Here is a 23048-nt window from a genome sequence, read left to right as displayed (position 1 = left end):
CTGTTCACTCCTATTAGTTGCAACGCGCAATATGGCGGAATACGTCCCGCCTTCTAAGTAAAAGAGCCAATCGCTGATTGATAAAGTCATTGCGTCACTGTAGCAGCCGTTAGAAGCTCCGGTTCCCATAGAAACCCGAGACTCGCGCTTAGGACGGCACATGCGTTGGCTAGTCTTGCCTGAAAAATAAGCTTTTTTTAATGCTATTTGAGCATAAGAAACAACATTTATGGGACAGTTCATGTCTGATTTTGTTGCTGATTTGAAATATATTATTTAATTGTGAGTTTGCAGTGTTTGAGATTTCAGGATTCTCCCATTCAGATAGATAGGACTTAGTCTTGGATGACCGAAATAGCTGCCCGGAGGTGTTGCAAATATGGCCGCCGAGTGAACAGATTTTCCTTGAAAGCGACTTTGCTTCCGTGTCTACGTCCGAATGCGGGCTCAGTATTGGCCAAAGCTGATCATGTGATCAGCACGACGCATGCGTATGAGAATGACACAGAAGATTAGATATTGTTGAATAAAGTCGTTATTTTTGTTTCGTTTTTGCACGCAAAAAGTATTCTCGTCGCTTCATAAAATTAAGGTTGAACCACTGCAGTCACGTCGACTGTTTTAACAATGTCTTTAGTACCTTTCTGGACCTTGAAAGTGGTGGTTATATTGCTGTCTATGGACGAGTCGTAGCCTATACCTCTTAGATTTCATCAAAAATATCTTAATTTGTGTTCTGAAGATGAACGAAGGTCTTACGGGTGTGGAACGACATGAGGGTGAGTAATTAATGACAGAATTTTCATTTTTGTGTGAACTAACCCTTTAAATATATAAAATTGTGACATTTAAAAGTGCATTTATTTTATATTAAAATGTTTAACAAATATGTGGATGCATAATTCCAAAAAAACAGAAGCAAATCCAAACAAAGACCTTTTTTTCCACTTTTTATTTTATGTTGTTGGGACCATGACATATTACTTTCTTTCTATAGGGACATAATAACTTCATAAACTTTTAAAAGAGCAAAAACTAAACTGAATATAGATGCTAAAAATAAATTATAACACTGGAAATGAAAACTCTCACCCACAAATGTAATCTTTAAAGAGCTGGAGGAAAGTGCATTTTGATTCTCATGACAGGTTTTTGTGATTTGACATTATATATTTACAAGCAAACAGAATAATCCAAAAACACATAAATTGGGGTTGTACATGGTTTTGGGTTTAAGGTTGACATATCCCCATAAATACCCAGAGAACAAACACCATTGATGACCTGAGTTTTCATGTGATCTCAATTCTGCTCTGCAGAAACACAGATATAAATGTCCTGAGAGGTCACAGATGGGATATCATAACCCCAGGATATGCAGTTAATACTAGCTTAATAAAGAAAAGGGAAAATCAGATCAACAGTGATATCAATTCCATATGCAGTACCTTGGGAAACGATCGTTTCTCTCTATAATTACACTCAGGAATGACGAGAAGGTATTGGTCTATGATTATAAGGAACATCGTTATTGTCAGATAAGCGACCAATTAAAACATCTAATTATACAGTTCAGCCAGTGAAAATCCCAATAATTAACTGCAATCCAGAGAGAACCAGAGATAATGGGCAGTCTTTCGGTAAACATTTAAGGAATAGAAAATTAAAACTGTTTACTCATCTTCAGGTCGATCCACGTATGATCCGTGGAACGCACAAAAAATGATTTAGTAAAATGGGTGTTTTTTTCACCCAAAAAGTACCATAAAAGTATATTAATTAAATTTAAGTGTCACAAAGTTTTGAAGAACTGTAAGGTTGTGTAAATTTATGACAGAATTTTTTTTTGGGGGGTGAATTATTCCTTTAGCCGCACTTCAATTTCTTTATTTCCTCATATGCAATCACTATATTTCTGTACACCCTAGACATAATTTTGTAAAACGTGTATGTGCAGACGTACTTTCACCCAACCATGCAACAACTTGCACATTTTCCTTTAATGAAACCTAAAACAAAAGTTGTGTGAACTGAACTCAGAAACAGCTCTGGAAAATAGTCGCTGCAGCCTGAGGAATAATGACCTCATATCTTCCCTGCAGCCAATCAGAACACAGCGTGAATTCAGCCACTGCTGACTCGCTTCCTGTCCGTGGCTGCAGTTCTGGAGGAGAAAACTTTTACAGTTCTTCAGTGCCTGTAATCAGTGCAGTGGATGAAAGCATTTACGGACAAAACAAATACAACAAACCGAGTAGAAAAGATAGATTTATATAGAAAAATAACTAAAAGCATTTGTTTTACTTTCGCATGACTGATATGAGGATTAGTAAATGTGAATTCTCTTGATCCATCAAATTTTGCAGCACTGGTTAAGTCAAAAGTGAGAAGATAACATAACATGGCTTATTTGAGCAGGCATGATATGATTTCAAAGTGGCACTAGCACCATAATCTGACAGAACTAAGTGCACATATGTTTAATTTGTCCACCTGCCATACTAGCCTTTTTTTGACCACACTATGACTGCATTGTAATACTCCGCCTGACCTGTAGAGGACAGCACAAAGCTGACATCTGTGATTTCGCTGCTCTGAAGTACAAAGAATAAGTAGCTTAGACAGCTAAAGATATCCTTATACACTTTCAAATGAGTTGTACAAACATGGGTACCTTCTGACTGTTGTTGTTTCCACCTTTATCATCTGCAGTTTTCCCTACATTTTACACCTTCTTTGACTGGTTCTTTAAAACAAGCCACAGCCCATCTATGAGTGTTGACACATAGTGCACCCACCAATATTTCCCTCAAAATTGCGCTGATGTTGAAATTTACATCATGCCAAAGCATACTTTGAGCTTAATTAAGAATATTATGACTATTATGCTGTCAGTTACCACAGAAAAATAATAAGCACTTGCAATGGGAGTCTATGGGGTAATGTACTCCAAAGGGTTTAAAATCTGAAATTTGCTGGTTGATTTTTTGTTAAGCTACTTATATTAAGAGTTATTTCAACCAAAAATGAGAACAAATCTCTTGCAGAAGCTCAAACGTGCTGCATAACACGAGAATGAACCTCATTAGTTCTTGTGGAAGTTTAAATGTGCTGCGTAACACGAGGATGAACCTCATTAGTTCTTGCAGAAGCTCAAACGTGCTGCGTAACACATGAAAATGAACCTCATTGGTTCTTGTGGAAGTTTAAATGTGCTGTGTAACACGAGAATGAACCTCATTGGTTCTTGCAAAAGCTCAAACATGCTGCGTAACACGAGAATGAACCTCATTGGTTCTTGCAAAAGCTCAAACATGCTGCGTAACACGAGAATGAACCTCATTGGTTCTTGCAGAAGCTCAAATGTGCTGCGTAACACGAGAATGAACCTCATTGGTTCTTGCAGAAGCTCAAATGTGCTGTGTAACACATGAAAATGAACCTCATTGGTTCTTGTGGAAGTTTAAATGTGCTGCGTAACATGAGAATGAACCTCATTGGTTCTTGCAGAAGCTCAAACATGCTGCGTAACACGAGAATGAACCTCATTGGTTCTTGCAGAAGCTCAAACATGCTGCGTAACACGAGAATGAACCTCATTGGTTCTTGCAGAAGCTCAAACATGCTGCGTAACACGAGAATGAACCTCATTGGTTCTTGCAGAAGCTCAAATGTGCTGCGTAACATGAGAATGAACCTCATTGATTTTTGCGGAAATTTAAATGTGCTGCGTAGAGGCAGTAGACATTTTCGAACTCTTGTTACTCAAACACACCTGATCTGATTAGAAACTTCACTGAAATAAATGGGTCAGATAAGGGAGACATCAAAAATGTGTATTGTTGGTGTGCATCCAGGAACAGGATTGGGAAAAACTGGTCCGAATCATGCCTTTCGAGGTGGGATTACGTTTCTAACAGATGAATTTACCTACATACGTTCAGAGTTTACAGGCTTTACACGGTCATAACTGGTTTAAGTTTTGGATAACTTCTCACAGACAAGATTAGTAAGTAATTTTTACATAGCAGTCTCATGTAATGTAGAATGCTGAAATCTTGTTTCTATACTTCTGTGTGACAACTTACCCCATAGACTTCCACTATAAGTGCATGACTTTTTGTTATTTTCTTAGGTAATCAACATCATGTAACAGATGCTGTTGACAGAGCTTAACTTGTATTCCTTCAAAACAAGTGATCACAAAGGTGCCAAATTGTCAGAACAATTTTAAATTGCACAATGTGTCACAAAAGAAAACAGGCTACTGGGAAAAACACACATATATTGATCAGTGTTTAAAAGCAACACAAACACGAAACATAAACGTAAATAACACTGAAAAATAAGATCTTAACCCATTTACTGCCTAAACATACATACAATAGATTGTTCAAACATATGCTATGTTCTTGTCCAAAAGTACCTTAAAAGTTTGTTAATTCAGCCTCAGCTGAAAAATGACTATTAGACCATCAGCACACACACAGATCTGGTTGTGCCATCTAAGGACCACTTTACACCTGGTATTAAGATGCGTTTTGGTCGATCGGATCACAAGTGGACGAGGGAGACATACTTGTTTACACCTGGTGTTTTAATCCATCTCTTTTGTCCACTTTCAACCACTTCTGTCCTGATTTCTTTGAGGGGAGGGCCTATGGGTGGTTAAATGTATGGGTTTTTTTCAGATCTTTTGATCTAATGGACAAAATAAGCTTGCGCAATTTACATATGAACGCACCCGGAGACGAAGGAAAAACATACGGAGAGCATCAGCTTTTGTTTCTGCTCTGAAAGCCGCAAGAACACTGCAAGTGTGTTTTAGAAATCAGGAATGGTGAGAGAACATTGTGCTTGGTACATTTTTCATCTTTACACCAAACTTGGGTCTTCAGCCGACAAAGTTTAAATCCCGTCTGGCTAGCGCGCTTTTCATAAGTAGGCGTAAGGTCAGCAGGCGGAGAGCAGGCGGTCTTTAGTGGGTGTACGAATGCATGAGTGTTTACACTACGAAAGCAATCCGGTCGAATGCGTTTCCGACTACCTCTGGAAGTGGTCGAAAGCAGACAAACTCAAAATGTTTTACACCCCGTTTACACCTGTATATTTAGCGTCGTCCACTTGTGATCCGATCGACTAAAACGCATGTTAATACCAGGTGTAAACAGGGCCTTAGAAACCCTAAACTCAGACATGTGCTGAACTTTAATTCATAAGCATCAATAATGGCAAGAAAACTGTATAACACTGACTGGAATGATTCAAGGCCTTGAAAACACAAGTGTCCGGTCGCCTCCCCATCTCAAACCCAGTACTGATTCTTTTTCAGTGCTGGGTTTGTTGTCCGACAGTGCTGTATTAACTCAGGATCTGCCCCTTTGGAGTCCATGTTTGACATGGGGATGTTGTTTGCAGGATCGGTTTTCCTAAAAGTCTCCTGACTCACTTCTCCATTCTTGGGCTTCGCTGCCACTGTTTGGACATTGTGCTTCCCAGTTTTGTTGCGTCGGACTAAGTAGTATACCAGTAGTGCAGCCAGGAGCATGAGTAGGAGGATGACAAGGATGGGAATAAGGATAGCCCACAGCGTGTTCCGTCTAGACACCACAGGAGTGGCTCCAGTGCTGCCAGGAGTCACGTCGCCATCTTCCCTCCACCTGGGCTCGGGTTGACCTGCGTCACTCTTGTCGGAAACGGACACCGGTGGAACTTTGAGCAGTGTGGCGCCATAAACTCTAGATGGGTCGTAAGGAACAACGTGGAAGGGCAAGACGCACTCTGCAGGAGGAACGCCGTGCGCCTTTAGGAGGAAGCGTGCTTCATCTTGACTTTGACTTCCAGCGTTTTGACCCCCAGTTGTGTTTAAGATCTCCAAAGCTACCCGTCCTTCATCCAGGTCTCGTTGGGTGAAGGAGCTCACTGGTTGGCCATCATCCGGCCCACCCCTCTTGATGAACCGAGCTCCTTGAGGTTGTTGGATCATGCTGAAGGTTGGAGATGTTCTGGTCTTGTTGGCCAGAGGTGTTGCATCCAACAACTTTCTGTCTACAAGTACAGTAGCACCTCTGGGGAGCACGGGATTCTGGGCCACCTTCGCCAGTGGTTTCACAGTAATGTTGAGGACTGAGGACACGTTCGCTGCCCTGCTTCGGGCCACAAAGGCCACGGTATCTCTCGGTGAGGTGGACTTCACGAAACGGACGCTTACTCTTCCCTGTTTAATCTGCTTCTGCGTGAAAGCCGAGGTTGGCTGTCTGTCCACCATTACAGCTGCGTACTTTGGGACGTTGGTGATCTTATAGAGTACCTCCTCCTCAACAGGACCCCCAGTGGAGGTGTTCAGCATGTCCTCGGTGATTAGTGTCTCATCGTCTCCCTGCCTTACGTGGATCTCCGGAGCTTTGTTCAGTATTAGAGACCTGGCCAGGATTCCAATATGCAGTGTGTACGGGTTCGTTTGGTGTTTCCCATCAGATACTATAAATTCCATGAAGCCATCGGACAGACTTCCATCGCTGACGAAAGCAACCCGCCCAGTGTTGATGTCTTCCTGGCTGAACTGGTTGATCCGGTCTCCATTGTCAGTGTAGATGAGATATCCATTAGCTGGACTCTTGGAGATAGTGAATCGGACCTCGTCCGGTGTGCTGTCCTGGTCGACCGTGTTGAGGTAGTTTTTGGAGATGATGGTCGTGGAACCCTGTAGTGCTTCTAAAAGCAGGTCCAAGCTTGCGAGTTCTGGTGGGTTTGAGTCTCGCCGTCTGATGGAGATCAGGAAGATCTCCTCCAGAACCACGGCACCGGGCTGAACTTGTGGGGTTCGGCCACTGGGGTTCAGATGGACACGGAAAGAGAAGCTATCAGAAGATGCTCCGGAGTCATCGTGATAGTACTCCAGATCACCACGTGCCACATCGTCCTGCAGGAAATGGGGAGCGTCACGGGGCAGGTCAGACCCTCCGAGAGTGAGTCGTCCATGAACAGGGAACCGACGAACTTCGTAGACGATGTCCTGCCCCTTCCGCTTTTGATCAGGCAAACTGGCAAGCAGGTTAGAGGCATCCAGAACAGATTTGTCGATCACTTTAGACTGCCCCTGCACCACGGACACACCTGTAATACATTGACGAAATACCAAAGGCAAAGAATTAAAGGATTAGTTCACTCCAGAATTAAAATTTCCTGATAATTTACTCACCCCCATGTCATCCAAGATGTTTCTTTCTTCAATTGTAAAGAAATTAAGGTTTCTGAGGAAAACATTTCTAGGATTTTTCTCCATATAGTGGACTTCAACGGGGACCAACAGGTTGAAGGTCCAAATTGCAGTTTCAATGCAGCTTCAGAGGGCTCTACATGATCCCAGACGAGGAATAAGGGTCTTATCTAGCGAAACAATCGGTCATTTTCTAAAAAAAAATACAAATTTATATACTTTTTAACCACAAATGCACTAGCTCTGCGATGCACGTCCACGACTTCACGCATTACATAATCATGTTGGAAAAGTCACGCGTGACGTAGACGGAAGGTAGGGTAGGGCGAAAACTCCATCTAATTTTCTCCTCCAACTTCAAAATCAGCCAACATCGTTGTTTTACCTTTTTTTGTAAAGGCCGTTAGACTTTTTGCACGTTCACTTTGTAAACATTGACAATTTTTTTTAGAAAATTTACAATCGCTTCGCTAGATAAGACCCTTATTCCTCGTCTGGAATCATATAAAGCCCTTTGAAGCTGCATTGAAACTGCAGTTTGGACCTTTAACCCGTTGGTCCCCCGTGAAGTTCGCTATATGGAGAAAAATCCTGCAATGTTTTTCTCAAAAAACCTTGAATGAAGAAAGACAGACATGAACATCTTGGATGACATGGGGGTGAGGAAATTTATCAGGCAATTTTTAATTCTTAAGTGAACTAATCCTTTAAATTAGATTTAAGAGCTGTGGCCTAGAGTTTAACATGCAAAAGGGTTCCTCAAATACGGCCTTCAGAGTCTAGCTCAAACCGTGATCAAACTCCCTCTACCTGTAACTTTCTAATAACTACTTGTTTAGCTTGCTTAGGTGTCTTAGAGACACTTTGCAGCCTTTCAAAGTCAGATTTGAGGAACCCTGGCATACAAGCTCCAACCATATTGCAAAACATGCAGCCTGCAATGTGTCCTAATCCTGCTCCCACCACATTTGCCAATCATTCTCAGTCTTCTGTTCACTTTTGTATCAAATGATAAAGGGCACCTGCATCAAACCACTACTCCCAAAAATTAAATTTAATTGGCAGCTACCTTTGTTCTTCCAGAGCTGAGAAGAGACGTTTCGATTGGCTGCATAGTATGAGACAGTGACTGGCAGGCTGTGTTGCAGCTCTGTTGCTGGAGGCGATGTGAGGGACAGCTCAACAGAATCTTTCAGGACCCAGAAGGGCTCAGGCGGCATCTGATGCTCATAATACACAGCACCTGCATCCAACTGAACACAGACAGCCACTAATTATAGCAACAAATGAATATAGTTTTAGTTCTGAACTTGAAATAGTTGCACATTTCATAACAAGCAAAAGCCTGACCATAATGAGAGTATAATGCTGCCCTCTACTGTCTGCTAATAAGATCTACACATACAATGGTGCCCTCTTGTGGTCAATGATGGCATTACAATGGAATATTGACAGCATATTGAGGGATTTACTACAATGCCAAAACAAAACTTTTTTTTGGCAATATTATCTAAATCTTTCTAAAATTTTAGCTGTATGTGTTACCGTTTTCCTTTGCAAGTATATGTTCACAAATATACAACAATAATTACCTCAGTCTGTGTGAATTTGGTGATCTCTTCAAACTGTCCAAGTTGGTTAGGTTTGATTATTCGTCCCAAGCGAGGAGGTTTCACCAGCGAGTATGTGATTTCATCACCATCTTCACTTGTTATAGCCCGCAAAATATCTCCACTGATCACCTGCCTGGTGCCTGACAAACATCATCAAACAAATCATATCACTTCACGAAAACACATTTTAGCAGATTTTATACAGATATAATTGACATAATTGATCTATTAGGTTGTTCTAGATAAGATTACGGACTCTTGAGGAAAATTAAAAATCCCCCCTCCCCCACCCTTTTAGAAGTTTTATACAAAATTTTCTCTCAGGGCCAATAAAGATCTTTCCATTGGCCCAGAGAGAGACAGGTATTTAGGTTTAAGCTTGGGATGTGTGGAGCCCACCTGGGAAGACCATGAGTTCTCCCTCCGTTTCCATGGTGATGGTGAGCTGTCTTGCCTTGACAGCGAAGTGGTAGAGAGGTGAAGTGTGTTCTCCATCAGTCACAGTGAAGCTGAAACCACCCGATTCTGAGCCTGAGATCAGACACAAGTGTAAAAAAACATAATGGAGATATAATTAATTTTGAAGTTTTATTAAAGTGTTAACAATGAGATTATGTGGATTTTATAATCAATTAACACTGCTTTCGTCATTTTTTACAAGATGGACAAAATTTGTCACCAAAAAAGTCATTCGGTTTAACCAAAATTTTGGTTTTACCGAATGACACTTTTGGTTATACCAAATGACGATATTTTCAAACAATGCTAACAGGCTGATATCTAGCTAGGACAATCAAACATTTTATATTCAGTACAAGTTTTTAAAATATTACAACATTTTCCATGTTTTACAGCGGTTGTACCGAATGACCTGATGTTTCGGGACATGCGTATGAGCAAGTGAAAACATGAATTTTTCAAATAGTTAAAAGAGAGTTAGTTACTTTGCTTCATGACCATGTGGTCTTTGCAGGTGTCTGAATGATGTCACATCCTGTCACATGATACTGACCGCATGACTTGATCCAAAATGGTCCCTTTATATTGGTTACTCCAAATGACATCAATGAAATTCATTTTTCCAGACATTCTTTCTCATAACGACTTCTAGACATAATTGTAATACCATTTTGCACTATGTTGATATACGTTGTTATAAAATCATGCCAGAATAAAAAATATATACATTTATTACATTTTAAGATATTTTAATCACAAATGAAATGACTGTATTGGCCTTTGGACGGTTAAACCGAATGACCCTTTGACTCTTCAAAATCTTTAAAACACCTTTATATGTAGCAAAATATGATTAAAACCTTTTGGATTTGATAAAAGAGATCTAGTTGTACTACTTTACATACTTTGGATGTCATATCTTTGTTTTTTTATTATTATTAAGGCCTTTGGACAAAAAAAAATGACCCGTCACGTCATTGACCCCGGGTATAAAGTTCTTTGTGTTGCTATATGGTTCTTTGGAGACTGTAAAAGGTCTTAATGTTATGTCGCCAATGTATTGGTTTCTGGAGTCTTTAAATAAAAAGTTATTTGAGGAAATTTAATCAAACATTTACTTTTTTTAAAAAAAAAAATATTCGCCATCACAATTCTATGGAGTAGAGGGGGGTAGTTGTCAGACAACTGCTGCTATGCTAAGGTGTTTTGAGCGGTTATTTTAGCATCTCGCTATGCGTTTACTAAGGTGTTCTGAATGGTTTTATTGAGTTGCTATGTAGCTGCAAGGTGTTCACAGTAGTTTTAGCCTGTTGCAAGGTGTTTTGGGTGGCTTTTAAGTAACAAATTGCTATGTGGTTGCAAATACTTTTTAGCATGCAGCTAATTTATATGATTGCTAATGTGTTCTTATTTTTTTTAACGTGTTGCTATGTAGTTGCTAAAGTGTTTTTGAGTGGGTTTTAACATATTGCTATGCAGTTGTTAAGGTGTTCTGAAATGTTTTTATCATGCTTTACTATAGGCTATATGATTGTTAAGTTGTTCCGAGTTGTTTTTAGTGTGTTATTATATGGTGTTTGGTGTGGGTTTTAGCATTTTGCTATGCAGTTGCTAATGTATTCTGAGTTGTTTTGATCATGCTGCTACTGTATATGACTGTTAAAATGTTCTGAGTTGTTTTTAGCATGTTATTGTTGTGCAGTTGCTAAGGTGATTTTGATATGTTGCTAGAGCGTTCCAAATAGTTTTTTTGCCCGTTTTTGTAGCTATGTGTGTTTCTATGTGGCTGCTAAATCATTTTGAGTGGGTTTTATCTATGCAGTTTTTTAAGGTGCTCTGGCTGGTTTTTAACATGTTGCTATGGTGGTTGGGCCTTGAAATTAACACAATTGCTTACATGTTCAGGCCCCAAGTCTCTTTTCTGGTCCATCCTCAGATGGCCTACTGGTTTCTCTGTAGTAGCTAATATTTTATTCTGTTTTCAAAGGTTTTAAAGGACTCAATCCAGAGAAATCCATGTCAACCCACCCTGATGAATGAATAAAACCTCTCCATTATTAATCTGAGCCTGGGTGAAACTGTCCACACTGTCATGTGAAGACACTTTAAAGGCAACAATCCCATTGCTGGGCTTCTCGATTGAATACACCAACTCCTCTGGAGGGGTGTCCAGATCATCGCTGCTCAGCATATTGGCTGTGATTTCAGACTCCTCGCCAACTAGGAGCTGAAAGGAGAGAGCACACACACAGACAAAGAGAGATAAACAAACCAATAAACAAGATGGAACAACTAAACTGTTGTTTTCAGAGGTGTCTAACTGTCTGGAGTTGTTGGGATGTGAAAGAGGCAGTTATGTCTCCTCTGATGCTGCTCTAATGGATGTGTAATGGACAAGTTGCTGAAAGACATTCTTAAACGATCAAATTCAGCGGGGAGAGTGCAGGGCTGCCACACATCACCACACATTTATCTGTTCCTGCCTCCATCTACTGCTCTCCTGAGAGACTGAGCGGAGAAGAGGAAGGAAAAACTGGAATTGAGTACATGGCGTAGTGCCCTGGAACAGAAAGGTCCACAAGTTCATTATCATTTAGTAATCTAGTTTCAACATAATGTGACCTTCAAGATTTAAGTGCATCTCCTTTCTTCCTGCGAGTGCTATATAATGGAGGATAATGCAGTCATTACCAGGGTAAATATTAGTCATACCAGATAACTCTCTGCACTGCCCCCTGGTGACCATTCAAAGACCTTTACACCATTTTCTGTGTAGCATGTGCATTGGCTTCCACTAGATGGTAGCACTAGACCAGAGTACAGTGTAACTGAAGTTTATGAAACAAATATCTCCCAAATTGGGCTGGAAATTGCTGTTTCTTCATACTCAATATTTAATAGATGCAACATGGATCAGAAGCTGCATGGCAAATCAAATACCAGCATGCTGTGCTGAGACCTGCTTTGATGGGAAACAGCAATCTTTCTCTCTGATTGGACTGGTGTGTCTGATATATTACTGTGTGTGCGTTTGTGTGGATGAATCTCACAAAAGTTTCATAGATACCATAGTATACCGAAGTAGTAGATACCATGTGTACTGAATGTAGCTTTTTCCACATTACTGTGATGAAAATTAGATTTTTTTTTTTTTTTTTTGCATTACACTGAGAATTAATTTCATTTGTATCAAAATAAAACTATAATTGTAAAAATTATAATATAAATAATTTTAATTTTTAATTGAAAAAAATGCAAATGAGACTTGCATTAAGTTAAGAATTTGGGGAAATGTGCTTAAATGGTTTGAAAAAAAGTGCAATGCAAATATAAATATATATTTCCTGCTTATAAAATACATTTAAATATAATTTTAAAAGAATGTATGTATTTATCTATTATTTTATTATATATTATTCTATTTTTTTATTCTATTTATATATATTATACTTCTAAATCTGTTTTTTTCTTTTGATTTTGGGGTGAAATATGATCCTATAATTTTTTTGTGAGATCACCCAATTATGAGTGTGTGACTTAGACACTGTAAAAGAGTAGGTCTGAATTTGGATCTTCTCTGTTATTATCATCAGTAACCATTGAAAATTGAGGTGTCCTGGATTAAAGCATGTCTGATTCAGAGACAGACAGAGAGAAAGCGCGCGCGAGAGAGAAAGTGAACTATCTGCATGTGGAAAAACACATATCATTATTTCACATTTTGCGGGAGTCAAGCGGCATCTCTGATTGGTCTGTATTCCCTCCAGCCCAGAAGCTGAATTCTTGCCACCATCATGGTTTTCCAAAAATATGAGTTTCCAGGGTGACCAGAAACCACAGAAAGCATCGAGCAAGCAATGAATGACTCTCTGTGTTCCAGCGGAGGGAGTCGCTCTGAATTTTCCGACTACGTCTATGTTCTAGAAGCTTCATTAAAGTTTAAAACAGGGAAAATGGACTGACGGGTAGCTTGGTGTACCTCCAGTCCAGTGTTGCGTTGGATGCGAGGCGGTTCGTCGTTCACAGGGATGACGGTGATGCCGACTATCAGGGAAGCACTCCGGCGGGTGATGTCAAAAGCAGACGCCATAAGAGTGAAACTGTCCTCTGTGGTCTCACTGCTGTCGTGGTGGTAGTACACCTGTCCCTGTTGTACCTGAGGATACACACGACATACACAACAGATATCAGAAATCCAAACACACACACCTAATCCTTTTTCTGACCACTGGGGCATTTCAGCTTTTTACAGTGGCTTTATTTTGTCATTTTCCAAGTGAAAGGACAATGATAACATCTTTTTAAAATTCTGTAGATGTAGTCTCCCTCCAAAAAGATAAAACAAACAAGGGATAGTTCAGCCAAAATTGAAAATTCTCATTTACTCACCCTCATGCCATCCCTAATGTATATGACTTTCTTTCTTCAGATAAACACACATTTTTAGGAAAATAATCCATCTCTGTGAGCCCATATAATGCAAGTGAATGGGTGCTGCTTGTTTGATGGTTGAAAAACCCCACACAGCGATCGTGACTGGAATCCATACGACCCCAGTGGATGAATCAATGTCTTTTGAAGTCAAACAATAGGTGCGTGTCAGAAAAATACTAATAATTATACAGTGATCCTCTGTGCTTGCATGTTACTTCTCAAACAAACTTACATTTATGTCAAGCTGAACTTGTGAACGTGCCTAGGATAGCGGAAGCGATGGTTTATAGTTAGAAGTGTTTATATTTATACTTCTATAAAGTGTTAGCAGATATTAAACAGACACTCTACTAATACTCTAAGGAGAGTTAGTTAAAATGTAGATGCAAAGTTACTTGTAATCAGTAGAATGTCTGTTGAGGACCATCAATACGAAGTGTTAGCAGATATTAAACATACAGTCTACCAATACTCTAATGAGAGTTAGTTGACATGTAGTTGCAAAGTTAATTGTAGTCAGTAGAATGTCTGTTGGGGGACCACTTATATAAAGTGTTAGCAGATATTAAGCAGACAGTCTACTAATACTCTAATGAGAGTTAGTTGACATGTAGTTGCAAAGTTAATTGTAGTCAGTAGAATGTCTGTTGGGGGACCACTTATATAAAGTGTTAGCAGATATTAAGCAGACAGTCTACTAATACTCTAATGAGAGTTAGTTGACATGTAGTTGCAAAGTTAATTGTAGTCAGTAGAATGTCTGTTGGGGGACCACTTATATAAAGTGTTAGCAGATATTAAGCAGACAGTCTACTAATACTCTAATGAGAGTTAGTTGACATGTAGTTGCAAAGTTAATTGTAGTCAGTAGAATGTCTTTTGGGGGACCACTTATATAAAGTGTTAGCAGATATTAAGCAGACAGTCTACTAATACTCTAATGAGAGTTAGTTGACATGTAGTTGCAAAGTTACGTGTAGTCAGTAGAATGTCTGTTAAGGACCATTAATACAAAGTGTTAGCAGATATTAAGCAGACAGTCTACTAATACTCTAAGAAGAGTTAGTTGACATGTAGTTGCAAAGTTACTTGTAGTCAGTAGAATGACTGTTGGGGGACCACTTATATAAAGTGTTAGCAGATATTAGACAGTCTACTAATACTCTAAGAAGAGTTAGTTGACATGTAGTTGCAAAGTTACTTGTAGTCAGTAGAATGTCTGTTGAGGACCATCAATACAAAGTGTTAGCAGATATTAAACATACAGTCTACTAATACTCTAATGAGAGTTAGTTGACATGTAGTTGCAAAGTTAATTGTAGTCAGTAGAATGTCTGTTGGGGGACCACTTATATAAAGTGTTAGCAGATATTAAGCAGACAGTCTACTAATACTCTAAGAAGAGTTAGTTGACATGTAGTTGCAAAGTTACTTGTAGTCAGTAGAATGTCTGTTGGGAAACCATCAAAATACAGTATTGGCAGATATTAAACATACAGTCTACTAATACTCTAAGAAGAGTTAGTTGACATGTAGTTGCAAAGTTACTTGTAGTCAGTAGAATGACTGTTGGGGGACCACTTATATAAAGTGTTAGCAGATATTAGACAGTCTACTAATACTCTAAGAAGAGTTAGTTGACATGTAGTTGCAAAGTTACTTGTAGTCAGTAGAATGTCTGTTGAGGACCATCGAAATAAAGTGTTACCTGTTTTTCTTACATGAACCTATCATTTCCTTCAGAATTCATCCAATTGGGTTGTATGGGTTCCTGTCACGATCACTGTGTGTGGTTTTTTAAGCGTCAACTGAGCAGCAGCCATTGACTTGCATTATATGGACTCACAGAGGATTATTTTCCTAAAAATCTTCGTTTGTGTTTATCTGAAGAAAGATGTACACAAAAATCTACCATGGTAACCGTAGTTCCTGTTTTCAATAATGTTTCATGTTGCAAATCAAAATTCTTCCTGCATATTCTTGCCATTTTTATTTATAGTATAGAAATGATGGAGGAAATGGTATCAGAAATGCATTCGAATCACATTAACCATGAATAAAAGTCACAAGTTGGACTCAAGCATATATTCGAGCATGTGCTCCAACCACTAATCCACAACTCTAACTTTTTTATTTACAAAATTAACATGGTTGTGAATAATAAAGCTGTTCTTCCATGCAGACAGCAAACAAGCCTTTTCTCAGTTGGTTTCATCACATAATTAAATGTATATCCGTCACACTAAGACAGGATTTAAACTGGACCATGTGGGTGGTCAGATGCACTTTTTAAACAAAACACAGATTTAGTCAAACAAACATAACGCAAAACTCCAGGCAGTCCCACAGCTGCGAGTGTGTCCTGTGAAATTGAAGTATGTTAGTGCGCCCGGCGCAGGAGGTCAGACGTCTGCCGTTTGTCATATGCTGTACAGATTTTAACCCACTCCAGATGATCAGAACCTAAAGGCATATATACTGTACAAACTATACTAACCTTAACAATTGCACTTCCATGACCACGGGCACTCACATTTTCTTTACAAAACATACAAATATAGCTGTATTTGATTTTTTTTTTTGTCATATTATCATCAGTACGAGCACCACAGTTCAAAGTGTCAGAACTAGGGTTAGCCACAGCTAATGCTAACAGACTTTTTAGCCAAGAAAAGCTGTGCTTCTCCTCTTTCTGCCATCGTTTAGTCTACAAAGTCTCATGTTTGTCAGGAAATCCATAACTTATGGCGGCTGTTTACGGAAGATGTCATTTGTAATAAAGATGAAAGGTTTTGATGTTTTTTGATCTTTTCTTCAAAATATCTTATTTTATGTTCCTAAGAAGGAAAAAAGAAAGGCCTACTGGTTTGGAACGATGTGAGGGTGAGTAAATTATGACAGAATAGGTGAACTATTGCTTTAATATTAATTTCAGTTTGATTGTATTTTTAGATATTTCAACTGGAAAACAAGTAAACAGACTAATCAACTTCGTAAGAAGCCATTTTTGCAGTGCATGGCACAATGTGTCACAGCATGTATGCTAACCGTTAACTCACAAGCTCTGAAAAAACAGAAGCTTTTGTAGAGAAAACCTGAGCTTCATTTCGTTTCTGCCGCTGTTTGGTCAGTAAATCATTGTGTTTGCCAGGAAATCAATACTGTTAGCGACTGCTTACAGAAGATGTCAATTTTCTAACACCGGTGAAATGTTTGAGGTAACATATTAGTGGCTGAGAATCTTTGTTTATTTTATGTTTGGCCTTTTTGCCATTTTTATTAATAATATAGTAGAGAAAGGACAGGAAATGAGAGGGAAAACTGGGAACAAAAGAAGCAGGAAACGTCACGACTCGCATGTATGAATAACACAGCCCATTGTTTCAAAGTGTGTGTGCGCTAATGCTAATCATATCTTTTATTGTTGACGTCAAACTCTACTTATAGTTGAGAAGCAAATTCATCCGTCACTTGGTGGAATTGAGCCAAATAGGTCACAGATGTCAACATGGGCAAGTTTGTGACTAAATAATCCTTGATAATGCTAATATTAATGAGATTAATGATAATATTAATAATATTAAAGGGATATTCCACCAAAAAAATGAAAATTCTGTCATGATTTACTCACCTCATGTCGTTTCAAACCTGTATGACTTTCTTTCTTCCGTGGAACTTAAAAGAAGATATATTGATCGTTACCAAACAGTATTATAAAATACAATGGAAGTCAATGGGAACTGAAATGGTTTGGTTACCAACATTCTTCAAAACATCTTCTTTTATGTTCCACAGAAGAAGGAAAGTCATACAGGTTTGGAGGGTGGGTAAATGATGACAGAATTTTCATTTTTGGGTAGACAATTTTGCCACTTGTTATCCAATGTAAAATCAAAGTCCTGAAGGCCAATGAATGAAGCAAAGAAAAGCTGTTTCACTTTATTCTGCTGTTTAGTCTGTAAATCGCGGTATTTCTTAAGAAACTGATAACAGAAGAAAAATGTATTCCAGATTGTTTCGCCGTGAGATGCTAATATTCTTCCTCTCTCTTTCTTTTTGAAGCCCTGAGCTGTTTTGAGATGTTTTCATCTCAGCGCGTCGTGAATGTTTGCTACTACGATGCACCGTAAGCTATCATTACAATCTGTCCCCTGGTGTGGCAGCGGTGACTGCCGGTACACAAACCAACCGCTGACTCCACAACACAGAATAAAGAAACTCCACATTCAGCCGATAATGAGCATGACGCATACGTCTTTAATTTAGGAACAATTCCGCTTTGGTTCCATTCCTGCGCAGTAGTTTCGCTCCATATGGAATGTATTAGTTTTGTTTCAGAAAGAATTGCATAACTGAAGAAAGGAAACATAGAGCGCAGGGCTGCGAGAGCCAGAGCGGTTAAAACATTGTGTATTAAGATGTAGAGTGGAGCGGTTGCACACAATGAAGTTATTCTGACAGCTGGACTAAAGCCACCACAAGACATTGATTCTGAACTTCAAATTCAATCTGTCCTCCATCTGTGATCTCTCTCTCTCTCTTATCCTGTCCTTCTCTCTCTGATCTGAGGGCTATGTTCGCTGCATAAGATATCTGTCAATCTAACACCACTCATGTCCTGCTGCGTCTCAATCGCTGCAAGGAATATTCAGTGTTATTTTCAACTTTAGACCTTCAAAATGTCAACGCTGCTGTTTTCAGTAGCAGCAAAAGCATATGTGACCTGCTTTGTCATTTTGAGTCACTTAGTTTTTGACAGAAAAATCAAAGTCAAAGTCAAACCATTGTTTAGATTGAATTATTTATTCATAAAACCTTATTTTTTTTAGAAAATGGCCTCTAAAAATTTGCTAATATTTTCAGAAAACAAGACTTTATATATTCTGTCATTTTGCTTTTTAAGTAAATATATCTTAATGTAAGAATGTTTAGATATTTTACTGAAAAGCAAGTCAAAAATACTGAGTAAGAAAATATATTTTTTGCAGCGTACAAGCTGTTTTATTGATGTTTATCACAGTATGATTATGACAGAGATCTTTCAACAAACCCTGTGATGTTCCTGCTATAACCTGTAGTGAAGATGCTAATCTCTCACACACTACATTAAAAATTATTTCAACTATATGCAGATAAAACTGATACTATGGTGTCACAGAAATTGAGCTTGAAGTTGAAAATAACCCAGAAAGTTCATCTGTTCTGGCTGAATTGCTTCTGAGTTAACCTGATCTCTGTTCTCAATGTAGCGTGCCTGGCGGCGCGGTGTAAATGCTTTATTTTGCGGGATAAATGGGCTAGTTTATTCTGGCCTGCGGCAGCAGGGAAGCGCAAGTCAGAATTTCCATCAAGTCGGAATGGCAGTCATAAGAGCAATGTCTAACCGCTCTCTCAAACAACAGCACACTCATTCTACCGCCAGTCTTTCCCTGCTCATTCTTTCCACTAGAAGACCTCTGGGCCACTCCGCTAGATATCATAACGCACAGTAGTTTCGGGGGGGGGGGGCCCAATGGAAACAAAAAGGGCTTAGACGAGACTTAAAAGAGAGTGGGAGAAAGAGAAATTGTTTCTTTGAGCCTCTAAAACACAGCGAGCATCAGACAGGCATGATCAAGGTCTGCCACAATAGCTGTTATTCTGTGAACGACTTGTAATTAAGATGCAGAAAATGCTATTTTACGCATGACTGTTCCTCAACGATATGGCAAAATGCTACGCAGGGATCCTGGTAGTCTCCGAGAAACCATTACACAAGGCTGTTCGCCCTTTTAATTAAAGCCAATGACAGCTCCTCTGGTTCCAGTGCAGCTCTTTTATCGTGAGAAGAATTAACTCTCATTGCAGACACAAAGTACAAACAAACAAAACAAACAAGCCTGTAATTACGGCATCATTAGTTGTTCCCACTGTTTCCTCTACAGTTTACCCAAAAAATGAAAATTCTGTCATCATCTGCTCACCCTCATGTCGTGACTTTCTTCCTCCTGTGAAACTCACAGCCATTTCCAAGCTGCTCGAGTAAACAATGAAAACATATTGTGACCAAGGGCTGTCAAGGTCCAAAAAAGACATAAAAGCTCCATAAAAGTGGTCTTTACAACTCTCACACAACATTTCGATGCTTTTGAAGTCATACGATATAGCTTTATGTGAGGAAATTTCAGTTATTTATTGATGCTCTCCAGTGGAGCTCTTAAATCTCATTTGCATATGCGCATTTTCTATCTTGTCGCATCAGTATAGTCGAATATAGTATTATGCGTCATGTGGACTGCTGTTATGGAGATTTTATGTGTTTTTTGGATAAAACATCTCATTTTGTGTTCCATGGAAGAAAAGAAAGTCAGAGAATAAGTAAATTATGACCGATTTTTTTTGTTTTGTGTCAGTACTAAAATGACTAAAAGTGAAATAAAATAAATGAAAGCTATATAGAAATATAAAGAACCCCAAAAACTAATAAAAAATATAGCTGTGAGCAGCAATTATCGGGGTTCAAGCACTTTAAGGTCTTTAAGCAGTTGCGCAAAACTGTATTGTTTCATTTAGCAAGCATGTAACAATCTCATTCATAGATGGAAAAGACCATTTACAGCCAATACAGGCAGTTTACCATAGGAAATATATGGTTTTTAAAGCTTTTTAACAGTTATGGCGCCACCTATGGTCCAATCTCCATAAAACTTTGCATGCTTGTTTACAATCATATGTCGCATGTGCTCACCTATTTTCGTGAAGTTTTGAGTTTTCGTTTAGGATTTATAGGCTTTTGAGTGTATTTTGCCACACCCATTTTCTAAATGACCCTGTTATAGATACATAAAAGGTCAAGTTCAACATTTTTGAATTATTTATCTAGAAAGTCCAGAGAATTGTACTGCACTGGTTTGGTTCCTATCAGGCAAAAAACCTAGAGCTAGTTTGCAAAAGTGCGTTTTTTACATAATAACAGATATTTAATGAACAATTTGATTGACAGCAGTAGTTCTTGAGGCAAAGTTATTCAGCATGAGGAGATCTATCAAATTATATGAATATTGTGTGTATGTGTGAAAGACCACGTGATTACGGAGGCGTAAAACTCGTTAGCACCGCCTAGTGGCCGATTTCTTTTAAAATTCTTACAGACATCTAGGAACATGAGTCGAACATGCCCACCGGGTTTCGTTCCAATCGGCCTCCGTTAACCTTGTCTAATAGGTACTCAAACTTCATTGGCCGATGGCGGACATGTTTTTCAAGATACGCTAATGTCCTCATAGACAATTGTGGCTCCTTGGACCAAGACACTGCATGCCAATTTTCAAGTCAATCGGACTAACAGTTGCGTAGTTATAGCTGTTTTCAAGTTTTGCTTTATGTTATAGCGCCACCAAGTGTCCAATCGCCGCAATTTTTTTACTGTGACCAAAGATTGAGCTCATACATATGTATACCAAGTTTGGTGAAAATATCTCATTCCGTTCAAGAGTTATAGCCATGTTAGTAAAAGTGGCACCGCCTACTTAGAACATTTTGGCACTACATGCTTGCCTTGAACCCCCTAATGATAAAAGTTAAAGGCACAATATGTAATTTTTCATATTCAGGGATTTATTAACATAACTGTAGTATGAAGCAGGGTGGGGCTGAAAGCCGTTGGAGCGGAACGAGGCCGCTGGAGCGATTGCTAATGAGAGACAAGCACGACACGCGGCTTGAGAGCAGATAAACTTTTATTATGCCGCAGACGACCACTTCCGCTTCTTATCATACTACATACATTTGAGTGTGTTGAAAGTTGTTATAATGCTACTCTGTGCGTTCGTTCGGCAGCTACTATGAGACACTTGTTGCACACTGCAGTAAGCTAGATGGATATTAGTCATGATAAAACATGGTACTCGCGGTAAATCAAGAAAACAAGATTTAAACAATAAGACTTACTGTGTTGAGCTATATAACATGATTCGTTTTCTGTCAATGAATGTAACAGTTGCTCACCTGTCTAATAAAACACATAATATATTAAAGCGTCTTTGTTGTTTCCATGGTTTCTACAAAATAAAAATCGGGGGTAACAACAAAATATTTAACATTGTTCTAGTGGTTTTTGGATATTTTAATCCAAAAAAATCTTACATATTGTGCCTTTAATAAAACTGAAAATCTAAAATAATAAAAGCTATTTCAAAATATTAATAAATACTATAATTGTATATGTGTTGGCACTCACGTCCTCCCAGGAGAAGGTGTCAAGTCCGTCTTCTTCCTCCAGATACTTGATATCTCCATGCTGAGGTGCTTCTTCCATATAAAACTCGATGTTAATGGACCTGTAGTAGGGGTGTGTGATATTCAGAACCTCTTGGGTCAGCGCCACGGATCCGCCCTCCCTCACGGTGAGGTTGACCACCTGGACGGGTATGATGCGTGGAACAATGTCCACCTGCACCTCCAGATCTTCCACAGTGGTGAAACCATTACTGACGTCGGCTGTGAAGTGGTCCCGGCCCTGCAGGGAGGCGGAGACGTAAAGGATTCTACCCCGGTTTATGTCCTCCTGCGTGAAGGATTGAATGTAGTCCAGCACGTGTGATGCTGTGCTGTCCGAGTCATTGTTGAGTTTGACCACATGACCCAACCGTGGAAAGTCTTTGACGGAGTACACCATCTCTTTGGGCAGGATGTCTGTCTGCTCCACCTAAGAAGATGAAAAGAAGACCTTCAAACGAGTGCAGAACTTAGAAACGGGAAAAAGAAACTGCTTGCATATCCCTACAGATGGTCTTTTAATAATAATCATCAGTATAATATTAATTCACAACATACTGTACACTCTTTTACAAATGTATTTAAAAAGAGTTAATTTACTCACTGTCATGTCATTCCAAATCCAAACTGTTCAAGAATTTGTATTTGCATACATTTAAATATGGTACATCAAGATTCATCACACCATGTCAATAATGTTAGGTCATGAGACAAATGACATCTAATATCACTGCTGCGACTTAACTTGACATATTTGAACATATGGAAATTACATTCAAGAGCTATGTGTTGAAAAACATGAGGATGAGTAAAAGGCTTTTCATTTTTGGCTGAACTATCCCTTTAAGGTCAGCTTAAATCTTAGAGCAATATTAATACCGTTTAAAAACACATGAAATGTTTTGATATATTAAATGGCTCTGAATGGTACATTGGAGAAACCTTGAGCTGATATCATAAATGAGATTTATGCCAAACCCTCTATTTAACATGTGATAAATCCCAGAAATACCTAGAGAAAAAAAGTAGCAAAGATATAAATCAATGTCAGGCACTCACAAATGTCC

General features: G+C 38.9%; 1 protein-coding gene across 20 annotated transcripts in view; it reads right to left on the bottom strand.

Moving 5' to 3' along the window:
- Nucleotides 1–933: 933 nt before the first annotated feature.
- Nucleotides 934–23048, bottom strand: part of cspg4 (chondroitin sulfate proteoglycan 4) — a 64149-nt gene continuing 42034 nt past the window's right edge. Inside the window, exons 4-12 of one of the 20 annotated variants that reach the window (XR_007928496.1) lie at nt 21944–22411; nt 13271–13447; nt 11320–11518; nt 9232–9363; nt 8812–8972; nt 8289–8472; nt 3698–7116; nt 3494–3595; nt 934–3338 (exon numbers count right to left, since the gene is read on the bottom strand). Coding sequence is in view for 1 of the 20 variants with exons in the window: in XM_051885278.1 (XP_051741238.1) it covers nt 5306–7116; nt 8289–8472; nt 8812–8972; nt 9232–9363; nt 11320–11518; nt 13271–13447; nt 21944–22411 (3132 nt within the window). In the remaining 19 variants the exon portion in view is untranslated. Of the gene's footprint in view, nt 7117–8288; nt 8473–8811; nt 8973–9231; nt 9364–11319; nt 11519–13270; nt 13448–21943; nt 22412–23048 lie in introns of all 20 variants that reach the window. The other 19 variants (XR_007928497.1, XR_007928486.1, XR_007928488.1 and 16 more) reach the window with 19 other exon arrangements.

This window comes from Ctenopharyngodon idella, chromosome 24 (genome assembly GCF_019924925.1).
Source record: "Ctenopharyngodon idella isolate HZGC_01 chromosome 24, HZGC01, whole genome shotgun sequence".
Lineage (NCBI taxonomy): Eukaryota > Metazoa > Chordata > Actinopteri > Cypriniformes > Xenocyprididae > Ctenopharyngodon > Ctenopharyngodon idella.
The sequence above is the reverse complement of the archived record's forward strand: the minus strand, read 5'-3'. Positions and strand labels throughout refer to the sequence as shown.